Genomic DNA, 12,061 nt, shown 5'->3' with positions numbered 1-12,061 from the left:
ATCCAGCCTTTGCATGCCCCGGGACTCGAACTCGCTACGTGGAAGCCCACTCTGATACCAAGATGTTATGATCTTCCCGAGCCATGGATCTTGTTTCCCTTCTTCCTTCTCTTCCCTCCAGATTGGTTGTTGATGCTGGAAGAGAACTCCTGTTCTGGGAATGTGTAATGGTGGAAATGGATTGAGCCTTGAGGAGGCTCGACCTGGATCTCTGAGGGAGAATCCGACCTGGCTAAAACTAAATGATTCAATGCTTAATCTTCATTCAACTTTTTGTCCCAATAAAAAGGTTTGGGGATAAAATTACAACTCAGACCCATGGGTCACGCAAAATTACATTCAAACCAAACCAAACCAAATTCAACATACATGCAAAGGGAAATAGCATAATTTAATTCTTACGTCTGTTGATAACTCGGGATGCTATGGAATCTATAACAGACTACTGTGATCTTGAATTTACAATAACCTCAAAACCATTGAATTTACAATAACCTCGAAACCAGCATAGCCATGGTCATGGATCCAAAAGCGGTGGTAGTTATAGAGGCAACAAATCCAAGGGTAGAGGAGGCTGGTCAATTGTAAGAAAAAACTCAAAAGCCTGACCTTCTCTTCGTCTCTCCAGGCCCTCTCTCTCTTTCTCCTCTCCTCCAAAGCAAAATTGGTAGAAACCGTTTCCTGAAAATCTGACACTGGTAAGAACACCCAGTGATTTAATACTCAACGACGAAGATACGACACTGGTCCTGCTAATGGAGGCGAAAGAAAAAAGATAAGCCTTTTTCCTTAGCATATGATATCTTTAAATTTTAAAACTCGCTGGTTCGCCGAAGAGCACTGCTTTGATCTAACCCCTTCGTCTCGCCATTTTTGAAAAAATAATTCTCTCCACTGTAAATTCACTTTTTGCTACGGCTTACATGCAGGCTTCCCAGAAAGAAGAAGCGTCATTTGCCTTTGATGTTTCTCAGAAACAGAAATACGATTCAAGGTCGGTGATGACTGGTGTTCAATGTGGTGACTCTATTTGGTTTGTCTTTTCACCTTTTCGTTTTTGAAAGCCCCCCATGTGGCTCCGTGTCGAGCGCAGAGACCGTCAATGTATCCGCGGACGGCAACTGAATAGCCGCAGAGTCAGACTCATGTCGGAGGATCGAGGAGCAGAAGCCGAAAGAGAAGAAGAGGAAGAGGGAGACGGAAAAGAGAACCGCACGAGCAGAATACGCGGCGATCACGGTAGAAGGAGTTCGCCTTTGCGTTTTTGAAACGGCAGAGACGCAACGATGGCTCTTCTTTGTCCCGAGACTCCCGAAATCCCAAATCCCCTCAGATCCCGCAACTCGAACGGTAGAAGGAGTTCGCCTTTGCGTTTTTGAAACGGCAGAGACGCAACGATGGGACTCTCTTCTTTGTCCCGAGACTCCCGAAATCCCAAATCCCCTCAGATCCCGCAACTCGTTAAATTAATGAGCCAATTCCAAATCTCGAGTTCTGCTCAAGTTTGAGAGATACTAAATCGAACCGGCACCGAGCCAAACTCGAGCCGCTTGCGAGCCGGCTCGGTTCGAAGTCACCCCTACTTACCCTTATTGCCCAACCCTAATGGAGCATTGTTTTGAAAATTATTTTTGAGGGAGTAGGTTTACCGATAAATGCTCACTAATGATTAAGGGATGCATTGGGATCCTTATATAAAGTTTCTTGGTAAAACTAGCTATTTTGGACCATTGTTCAAAAAGCTGCACAAGAAGTTAATTGATCATATCTTTCCATTGATTGATAAATTAACCTCCAATGATTATATGTTGGAGTTTCTATCACTTTATAATCGATCAATCAATACGAGTTTTTATGATTTTGTAGTGGGTTTATTGATCATGCTATTACGGTTGATCGATCAAGCTTTACAACTTCTGCATGTAACATTTTGTATGATCGATCATGACTATAGAGGTTGATTGATCAATCAATCCTTTAGACTAACAGTTTGTTGCCTATGTATGATCAATCATCTTGTTTTGCAGTATATAGAATTAAGTGCAAAACATGATTTAGACCAGTTCTAAATGAATAGGGGACTCCAAAACATTTAAATGACCTTTAAAAACATGGTTTTTGAAAATATTTTATTTGTGCTATGCTCCAAAAATAAATTTAGACCTATGATTCAAAAACTTGATGGCTAATCTCTTTACACTACAAGAGTTTTTGAAGTTCTTGAAAATTTTCTAATTTTTTTCTAAACTCTATGTCTTCAAAGCTTCATTTCTCTCTAAGGTGTTTCTTCAATGTAACTAAATCTTCATTTTAGCTCAAGGTCTTGGGTCTAATTTGTCTGTTCTTCCTCATAAACCTTGAAAATCAATGAGTTGAAGGAAATGCATCTGAAATGTTATAATTCAAATTTATTACATTATTATCATCAAAATTCATGAATGAATCAACCTAGGTCAACATCATTCTTGAGTGGGAATAAGTCCCACATTGAAAAAGGAGAAAAAAAATTTAATGGGTTATAAGGTTGACCAAAAGGCTTCCTAAGTGGCTAGTTATTTTGGATGGAATTGGACTAAACCCAAAAATCCAACAAGTTATCAGAGTAGGTTGTGTGTGTGGGCCAAAACCCAATTTGTGTTCCCTATGTTATCTGTGTTATGGGCTCCATAAGATAGCATTCTATGTGTTGTGGCTCCATGAAGGAGTTTGTGTATCCTATTAGAGGGTTTGTGTCCCATGATGGTTTGTGCCCGCGTCTTAGACCCATTATGTGTAAACCTGGACATGAAGGGGAGTGTTGAGTGGAAAATGTCCCGCATTTAAAAATGAGTAGAAAAATTAATGGGCTATTAGGTTCAACAATAGGTCTCATAATTGGCTAGTCATTTTGGAATAGAATTGGGTTCAACCTAAAAATCCAACAATCATCATTATCCAAATTTGTATCATGAGAATAGGTATCACTATCGTCATTCAAATTTGTTTTTTTTTCTTCCCTTTAATATTCCTTTAAAATTATTTCATGAGTAAGAAGATTACCAATTAAATGTGCAAGAGTAACATCTTTCACTTTGCTAATCTCATTTATGGTGGTTACTTTGGGAAACAATCCTTAGTTAGCTCTTAAGTATTTTGTCTACTTTTTGTTTATTTGAAAAAGTATAAACAAGCAAAGTCACTTTGCTTGATGTCCCATTGAATATCTCACTCATGGATTCAACTAGTTTCATTTTAGAGTTCTCATACTCACTTAGGAGTATGTTTACTTTTAACCTCTTTTACTTACAAAGTTCCCTCATGGGTTACTTCTAGTTTGTCCTTTACCTCTTTACCACTAGTGGCACCAATCACCCTCGAGTGCTCCATATCACTCAAATAATACAAAAGCATGTTACATGCCTTGTGATTAGAGATAAGTTTTCTCCACATCAATGCATTTCCTTAGTGTTTTTCCTACCTCATTGTGTCCTTCATTTTTATGGAGATAATATAGTTCTTAGGTGCCAATCTCCCAATGATCTTAAGCCATCTCCCAAGAGGAAGTGTTTCATCCTATACTTCTAGTGGATGTAATTGTTACCATCAAAGAATGGGAGTTTGGTTGCAGACATGCCTATGGCAAAAGCTTGGGAGAGATTATAACTAGTTGTAGGTAGATCTTTAATACTCCAACTAAAGTTTAAACCAGGTATCCAAAGTATCTCATTTTGATGCCACTTATTAAGTTCTACATGGGTAAACCTAGAAGGGTTAATAGGTTCTTCACATTTATGGCTAATTTTTGCTTTTACCTCTAATTAAGCTCTATATAGCACTCAAGTAACGTAATAAATGAGTACAATAAGCAAACAACTAAAATATAGTGGTACGAAACCTTATCTTGAATTGCTAATTTAGGTGCAAGGTGTTTGCACCTTAGAACGAATTCACCATATCTAGCAACCAAATGACATCTTATAGCAAAGTTGCTCTAAGGTCTGAATTACAAGATCTACTCATACTTGGGACTTATAGTCAACAACTAGCAGCTCACCTAGCTCCACACCGGGATTTTTTTGCTTTTGACTACTTAAAATTTTTAATAGAATGGATTTATAGTGCATGAACTACTTGTTGTACATGTATAATACAATAATGCCTCTAATTTTGCTAATTTTACAACAATACAAACACAAATTAATATTCTAGTCAATTTCATATAGAACATCATATTCTTGTGCAATAATTAGGTGATGTAGTCATAATACTAGGGTAATGGACTGCTTTTGTCTCTTTGACATTTTTTTAAATTTTATGAAAAATTAAACTTGTATGTCATAATTACCTTTTTTGATTTGTTATCATCAAAATTATAGTTAAAAGAAGGATCTTGAGACCTTGATCCAATAAATTTGTAACATTAGGATCATCCATTCTTCATGAAATCCCTCATGGGTTACTTCTAGTTTGTCCCTTACCTCCTTACACTAGAGGCACCAATCACCCTCGAGTTCTCCATAGCACTCAAACAATACAAAAGCATGTGTACATGCCTTGTGATTAGAGATACCTTCTTCTCGACATCAATGCATTTCCTTAGTGTTTTTCCTACCTCATTGTTTCCTTCCTTTTTATGGAGATATATAATTCTTAGGTGCCAATCTCCCAATGATCTAAGACATCGCCCAAGAGGAAGTGTTTCATCCTATATTTCCGGTGGATGTAATTGTCCCCATCAAAGAAAGGGAGTTTGGTTGCAGACATGCCTATGGCAAAAGAGCTTATAACTAGTTGTAGGCGGATCTTTAATACTCCTACTAAGGTTTAAACCAGGTATACAGAGTATCTTGCTTTCAGCCACTTGTTAAGTTCATGGGTAAACCTAGAAGAGGGTGTTAATAGGTTCTTTACATTTTATGGCTAATTTTTGCTTTTACCTCTAATTAAGCTCTATAGCACACAAGTAAGGCAATAAATGAGAACAATAAGCAAACTACTACAATGTGTTAGGATGTATAGTGGTTCCAAACCTTAAGGTGTTTGCACCTTTGAATTAATTCAATATATTTAGCACCCAAATGACATATATAGCAAAAAAACCTCTAAGGTCTGAATTACAAGACCTACTCATACTTGGGACTAATAGTCAGAAAGTAGCTGCTCACCTAGCCCCACAAGGGGATTTTTCAACTTCAGACCACTTACAATATTTATAATGCATGGACTACTTTCTTTGTATGTATAATACAATAATGCCTCTAATTTGGCTAATTTTACAACAATACAAACACAAATTAATACACCTAGTCTTAGGTGATTTTACCAATGCAATAGTAGCTCAATCTTATTAGAATTTGAAATTTTATGGTCTAAAAGATGTTGCTAAAATTATTTTTAGGAGGAAGTTAATTAAACAACCACCAAAAGAGTAAATCTAAACATAAATTGATTTCAAAGTAACCGAAAACACGATTAACAATCTCAGCCAAGTATTTTATCAAGGTTTAAAAGTAAAAAACCCTTAATTTAAATGAGAAGGATCAAATCAGACTTCCTTTTTGCAAGCTTGGGAGAAACAATTGATTTTAAAATTGAGCACAAGAGCTTGAAAGCACCCAAAATCGTTGTAGTAATTTGTTAACCTTCTCTTTGGGTTGGTTGGTAAAAATCATTTAAATATAGGCTTCTCTAACATTTAAAAAACTAGTCTTTATGCTACAAAAGAGACCCTTTGTCATTTAACGAAAATTGGTTTAAACCTTGCTAGAAATTATGAAAAAATAAGCAAAATGCTTAACTTTTGTTATTGATTATCATGATATGACAAATTTTAGAGATCTACATAGTCCAAATCAAAGACTAGAAGATTGTAAATCTGAATTCTTTTAAATATGTAGTTGATTGCATGGTATGTAATTGATTGCTTTTGGTGTCATTCTAGCTTTGATTGAACTTATGTAGTCGACTCTTTCTACTTTTCTTTTATTTAGTGAAGTCGACTCTTTCTACTTTTCTTTTATTTAGTGAAGTAAACTGCATGCTTTATAATTGATTACTTTTGAGTGCATTTTGAATTGTACTCAATTGCTTCTCAAAAATGCCTTGTAAATGTAGTCGGATGCTTAAAAATTCCAAAATTTCTGATTTTTTTATTCAACAGCATTTTGTTCAATTGTTCCCCAATTTTTTTGCTTGACTAAAGCAAGCTTCTCATAGTCCATTGCTTAAAATTTTCAAACATTCTAATTTTTTAGTCGATTACATTTTGTTCAGTTGTTTCCCAGTTTGTCTACTTGACTAGAGCAAGCTTCAAAGTAGTTGACTGCTTGGACTATTGTAGTCGATTTCATATAGGACACCATATACTAGTGCAGAAATTAAGTGATGTAGTTATGCAATACTAAGGATAATGGACTACTTTTGTTTCTTTGACAAAAATATATTTTTTAATTTTATAAAAAATTAAACTTATATGTCATGATTATCTTTTTTTATTTGTTATCATCGGACCTTGAGACCATGATCCAATAAATTTGTAACATAAGGATCGTCCATTATTCGTGTGAATCTACATGGCTGAATGTCCTTAATTCCATATGATGATGCTTAAGTGCCGGTCAAGAAATGATGTATCTTTAACAAAAAAACACAAAAAGCTATTGTTATTTTCTATCTATCGTGGTTCTTCTCACACTGAGGATGGAATAGAAAATGGGTAGAAAGATGCTTTTGCTGGTTATAGGTTTTTCCGGCAACACATTTTACTAGTTTATAATTTCTACAAAAAATATTATGAAAGCTGTTACTTTCCCCATGATTTCGTGGTTGATCTCCCCATTAAATAAATACCATGGATCAAATAATCCGTCTGCGACCTAACATTTCATTAAAAAATGTTTTTTTTTTAAAAGAAAGAATATAAGTTCCCATCAAACTGACAAAAAGGAATATAAAGTTCATGAAAAAAGAATATATGCAACGATCATGCATGATGATGCCAAATAAAAAAAAAATTCATTAGAAAAAGATATGTAAAGTATTCCAAAGCGATTTAAGAAAACCAGACATCGCCATCAAGATGACAGCAACATATTTACGGATCATCTTTCATTTCCGACGGGTCTTATGGTCTCGGTTGATGTGAGTTTTATGTGAGACCTTTTTTATTGAGACAAATAATAAAGAAGGATTAACAATGTTTTACTCCCACCAGACTCTGATTTATAAAAGGTTAAATATATTCATGCGAAACAATTTTCAATTCTCTCTTAACTTTCTCCTCTACGTCTCTTTATTTGATTCTTTGAATACGACCTTCAAAGCAACATCTTTTACTTGCACAGCATCTTTACCCTGAGAAGCATATCAGATATTTTGATTTACGCCAGATTATATCAGATTATATCAGATCTCATCTGCTTGGCTTCTCACACCACGAAGCGGTTTTAGTCGTTGCTATCAGACAAAAGAAAGTGCAGTCTGGCAATGACTAAGATGGGACACGCGTTCGGCCATAATGAATTTTTTACGACAGCTCGCAAAATAATTGGGTGGGGCCCACATCAGAAAAGGAGAGGAACAGGGAAAGGGCCGAGGCCTTTTCTGGACTGCCGCACACGTGGACCGGCAACTGAAGGCCCGATCGAAAAGACTTGTCGCATCCGTTCTATCATTTCAGTCCAGGTTCGTTGCCTCTTTCTCTTTTTCTTTTTTTTTCATATTTTTTTATTCATTTAATATTTTGAAGGAGAATAATAAATCAAACTAAAGATTTTTTAGTCTGAATAATCAGCACCAATTTTAAAATAAGGAAAAAATCTTAATAAGGAAATGGTATTTGTTTATTGTATTCAAGTACTCGGGGTTTTTCTTTATTGTGAATTTTTGTACTACATGGGCTTCGGTGACGTTATTTATAAGTTTCACTTCATTAGTCCAGTTATGTTCTGTGGGAACGTCTTCCCCTGCTTTTTGGACAGCAACCTGTTTTCCGAAATTCGATTCACTTGTCCAGACAACTCTCTCCAGATTGAGATTTCCGATCTGGCTGCGTAAATCCCACTTCCTCGATTTCTATATCCCAAGCTCGATTGCTTCTTCCGTAAATCATGTTGGGCAGGAAGAGGTTAAGGGATCCGGTCCGGCGAGTAACAGACCCGATCGTTCCCGGCGAGAGGCTTGGGTTCTCGGATGCTGCCACGAGTCCGACCACGCTGATTGAAATCAAGGTTGGGTCGCCCAACAAGTGGAGGAACCGAGAATCGGAAGGGATTGGACTTGGGATTATTGCTGCTCTGCAGAAATCTGGGGAAGTCCAGGGGAAATTCGTCGTGGGTAGTTTGAATTTGAGTCGTACTTATCCGATTCCAGTCAGTTCTGGGAAGACTTCTCCGCGAGTTGGAGGTGTTTATGAGAGGTCCGGGGACGGGCATTCTGAGAGCTATACGTCTATGACTTGCGGGGGACTTCAGTCTTCTGTTACCAGAGTGTACTTTGAACGGAACGAAGTCGGTGCTGAATTCAAGAAAAACAGAGACGATAGAAAGTCGAGAAAAATGGGGGTCTTCTCGGCTTCGCCGCCCAGATTTACTGAAGATTTTACGAGTTTCCCAACTTCAGATTTTCTCAGTTGTTGCAATCTTTGTTGGAAAAAACTTCATGGAAAGGACATCTACATGTACAGGTAACCTCCCTGCTCATCTTAACGTTCTGCTTATGCCGCTATAAGCTCTTAGTAGGAAAGTTCTGGAGGTTGAGTAGGAAATCTGGAATCTGATTTCAGAATTTTGACGCAGATGAAATTAGTTACCGAACTTGTTTGTATTTTTTTCCGGACAAGCAGGGAAAGTTAATCCTTCCCCATGAAAGTCTCTGGTCCATCCACTGCGCTGCGCGATCTAATTCTTATCTAAAACAGAATTTGAGCAAACCTAGAAAATGGGTTCTAACAATCCTCTTCTTACTATTCGCAGAGGAGAGAAAGCATTTTGCAGTGCCGAGTGCCGGTACAAGCATATTGTAAGTGATGAATACAAGGAAAAATGCAGATCAGAGGCTTCTGATATCTCGACTTCCCCATACACTGATATACTGCTCTCTCCCAGCATCGCTGCGGCGTAATTAGCCGGTACAAGCAGGGAAGAAGAAAGAAGAAGAAACGCTCCAGTCGGTGTAAATACTTAAAGAGAGAATATAGGCGGCAACAAAATGTATCGACGAGAATGAGTGTAGAAGAAAGTTTTGCATGTTAGCAAAGATTGAAGCTTATAGTTGGTACAGAGTTGCGAAGGGTTGCAGTTCTAGAGTTCACCATTGACGTAACCGAGTTGTCTCATAAGCTAACTTAAATCACTTCTGAGAAGATGAAAGCGTCTGCATTTTTTTTTATACCGAATTTTATTCAACATTTTTTAATAAAATGAGAAATGATACTACAAAATTACACGAAAGAGCAAAATTAATTCCACGAGGCCAATGAGAAAGACCCTCCTTAGTGTCCCAAAGAAAGCCTCATCACCACAATTAAGTCCTTCAAAGAAACAAAGAAACAACAACATTATTAGTATCTACTTTTTTATATATTGTTGAATTTATGGAAAAGTGAAATATTTCCTTGACATCAATAACTTCTTGTAATCAGAGTACATGAACTTCTATTTATAATAGAGGAAGGTAGTAGAGTCCAATTACAATAAAATTATCTTTGTCCCAATTACACCCAAACTCTAACACTTAAAAGATAAGTTCTAACATAATTAAATAACTCAATATAGATAAAAGAGAAACATAACTCAAATTAAAACTCTTCTTGGTGGTGACCCTAGGATAAAGATACTTTTATAAGTCCTTCTTGATCTTCCAACTGATGTGATAATGATGCCAGCTCATGGTAATCATTGTGGGTCCTACTTCTTATGGGCTTGGGCTCTATTTTCTAACACTCCCCCTCAAGCTGGGGGTGAGAGAACAACATGAACTCCCAACTTGCTGCAAATGGTGCATAAAATATATATATATATATATTATATAAAATGGCACATCTTCAAATATGCCTTCTTCTTTCAACATTCCCCCTTACGCTGTTGTGTCCTTCATTGTTGCTTCATAATCCAATCCTAATGCTGGATGTAGGGCACACTCCACTACTATCGGTAGTGTGTCTATTGGCATTGCTCTGAAGTGTCCACCACCGTGTCCCTCCACAGGACAACGACTCTCAAGTGGTATGAATCATAAAAACCATTACAAGGGGAGATAACATAAATGTAATAATATGTTCCTCCGTCATGGTTTCCCAACCGTGATATTTTTTGAGAGGGCCTATCATGGTTTCCCAATCGTGATATTTTTTTACAGGGTATTATCTATCATGGACTTCCAACCACAAATAATTTTTATCTTTTTGACAAGGATGAAGTTCCTACGTCGTGGACTCCCAACCACAAATAATTTTCATCTTTTGACGGGGATAAAGTTCCTCCGTCATGGACTCCCAACCACAAACAATTTTGATCTTTTTGATGGGGTAAAACAAATGATGACATGAGGCCACCTCCTATTCAATAATAATGTCCCCAAAGAGACATAATAATTGCAGCTGAATATAACACGACCATCTTCCAACACATATAATACGAACCAAATAGTAAACTTTGTCAAAGAACCCATGAAATAATCTGATATAAAAATTTATTATTTGATGCACAAGCTTTATCTTTTGTGGTCCCCCTTTCTTGAATATTTTGGTCACATAAACTTATCCACAACATAAGGAATAAAATACCTCTTTCTTGTTCTTCTTCTACTTCTCCCCCTCAAGCTGGGAGGTAATGGCAGTGATCCCATCTTGAACCAAATAATAAACTTTGTAGAAGGACCCATGAATAAATTGGTTGAATAGGTAAAAAAATAGACTTAAAGATCTTTTTTTTATATATATTTCTCCATATAAAGTCTAGTTCTTGATAACAAAAAATACCTCGGAATCTGAAGATTGTTGCTACTGCTCGAACCTTTTTGCAATCTGACCTTCCCTCATTTAAATATTGATATATCTCCGTAGATAACTCCGATCGGAACAAATCATTCCTCTTTGGAAAGTAGACTCAAATATCTTTCCGTCAATATATAACTTGTAATATGAAAAACTACGTATAGAGGTGAAAATCGCACTAAAAGCTATAGGTGTAGGGACTGAAAAAAATAACTACGAACCTAGACCTAGGGTTTAGGGTTTAGAGAAAATGATCACATTACCTCTGTGAGTTGACCAAGTCAACTCACAAAACCTGCTCTGATTCCATGTTGAATTTATGAAAAAGTGAAATACTTCATTGACATCAATAATTTGTTGTAATCAGAGTACATGAACCTCTATTCATAGTAGAGGAGGGTGTAGAGTCCTTGTAAAACTTATCATTCAATCCTAACTACATTACAACTCTAACTCTTCAATTTAAGTAAGTCTAATTTAAGTAAGTCTATCTAAACAACTAGAAGACAAACTTGAGTAGAACTAGGAGTCCTTCTTGATCTTCCAACTGATGTGATAAGGATATCAACTCATGGTAATCATTGTAGGTTATACTTCTTATGGACTTGGGCCCATCTTGTGGGCCTTCCTTGGTCATGTGGCCCATCTTATAATACTCTTATATATGTGGGCCTTCTTTGGTCTTATAGGCTCGGGCCCTATTTTCCAACATATATATACTCTCAACAAGTTTTTTTTACCCTAATTTTTGTGCTTTTAAAAATTTTAATTTTAATTTAATTATTTTTTAATTCTTAGTATTAAATTTTTCTTAGAAAATCCATCTCAGGGAAAACTCTTTGGACTTTTATCCCTTTATAACTCAAAAATTTACTATCCATCATCTATTAACAAACCATGTATTCCGAATATATTAAATTTAAATAAATAATATAATATTATACATAAAAATATAAGTTTATTAATGATTTTTTCTCAGGTTCCTGATTTGTTTCTTACAACATGATTCCCAATTAAATAACTCCATATAAATATAACACAGTTCATCATACTAATTAAGGAGTTGTGAAGGAGGCCATGGCGAAGAGG

General features: G+C 36.3%; 1 protein-coding gene across 1 annotated transcript; it reads left to right on the top strand.

Annotated features, from left to right (window-relative positions):
• The first annotated feature begins 7,937 nt into the window (after positions 1 to 7,937).
• LOC137960042 (FCS-Like Zinc finger 13-like) lies at positions 7,938 to 9,414 on the top strand. Its single transcript, XM_068807506.1, has 2 exons — positions 7,938 to 8,662; positions 8,952 to 9,414. The coding sequence occupies exons 1-2, from the start codon at positions 8,088 to 8,090 to the stop codon at positions 9,097 to 9,099; spliced, it is 723 nt and encodes a 240-aa protein (XP_068663607.1). The 5' UTR covers positions 7,938 to 8,087; the 3' UTR covers positions 9,100 to 9,414.
• The last annotated feature ends 2,647 nt before the right edge of the window (positions 9,415 to 12,061 follow it).

Source organism: Aristolochia californica, unplaced genomic scaffold (assembly GCF_029961685.1).
Source record: "Aristolochia californica isolate CCGP_79_NKW_82.1479 unplaced genomic scaffold, dmAriCali1.0.hap1 SCAF_3, whole genome shotgun sequence".
Classification (NCBI taxonomy): domain Eukaryota; kingdom Viridiplantae; phylum Streptophyta; class Magnoliopsida; order Piperales; family Aristolochiaceae; genus Aristolochia; species Aristolochia californica.
Note: the sequence above shows the minus strand (reverse complement) of the source record. Positions and strands in the feature narration are given on the sequence as shown.

Coding starts and splice junctions, on each gene's coding strand:
- LOC137960042 (XM_068807506.1), top strand. CDS start 8,088: ATGTTGGGCAGGAAGAGGTTAAGGGATCCGGTCCGGCGAGTAACAGAC. Junction 8,663..8,951: donor AAGGACATCTACATGTACAG/GTAACCTCCCTG, acceptor TACTATTCGCAG/AGGAGAGAAAGCATTTTGCA.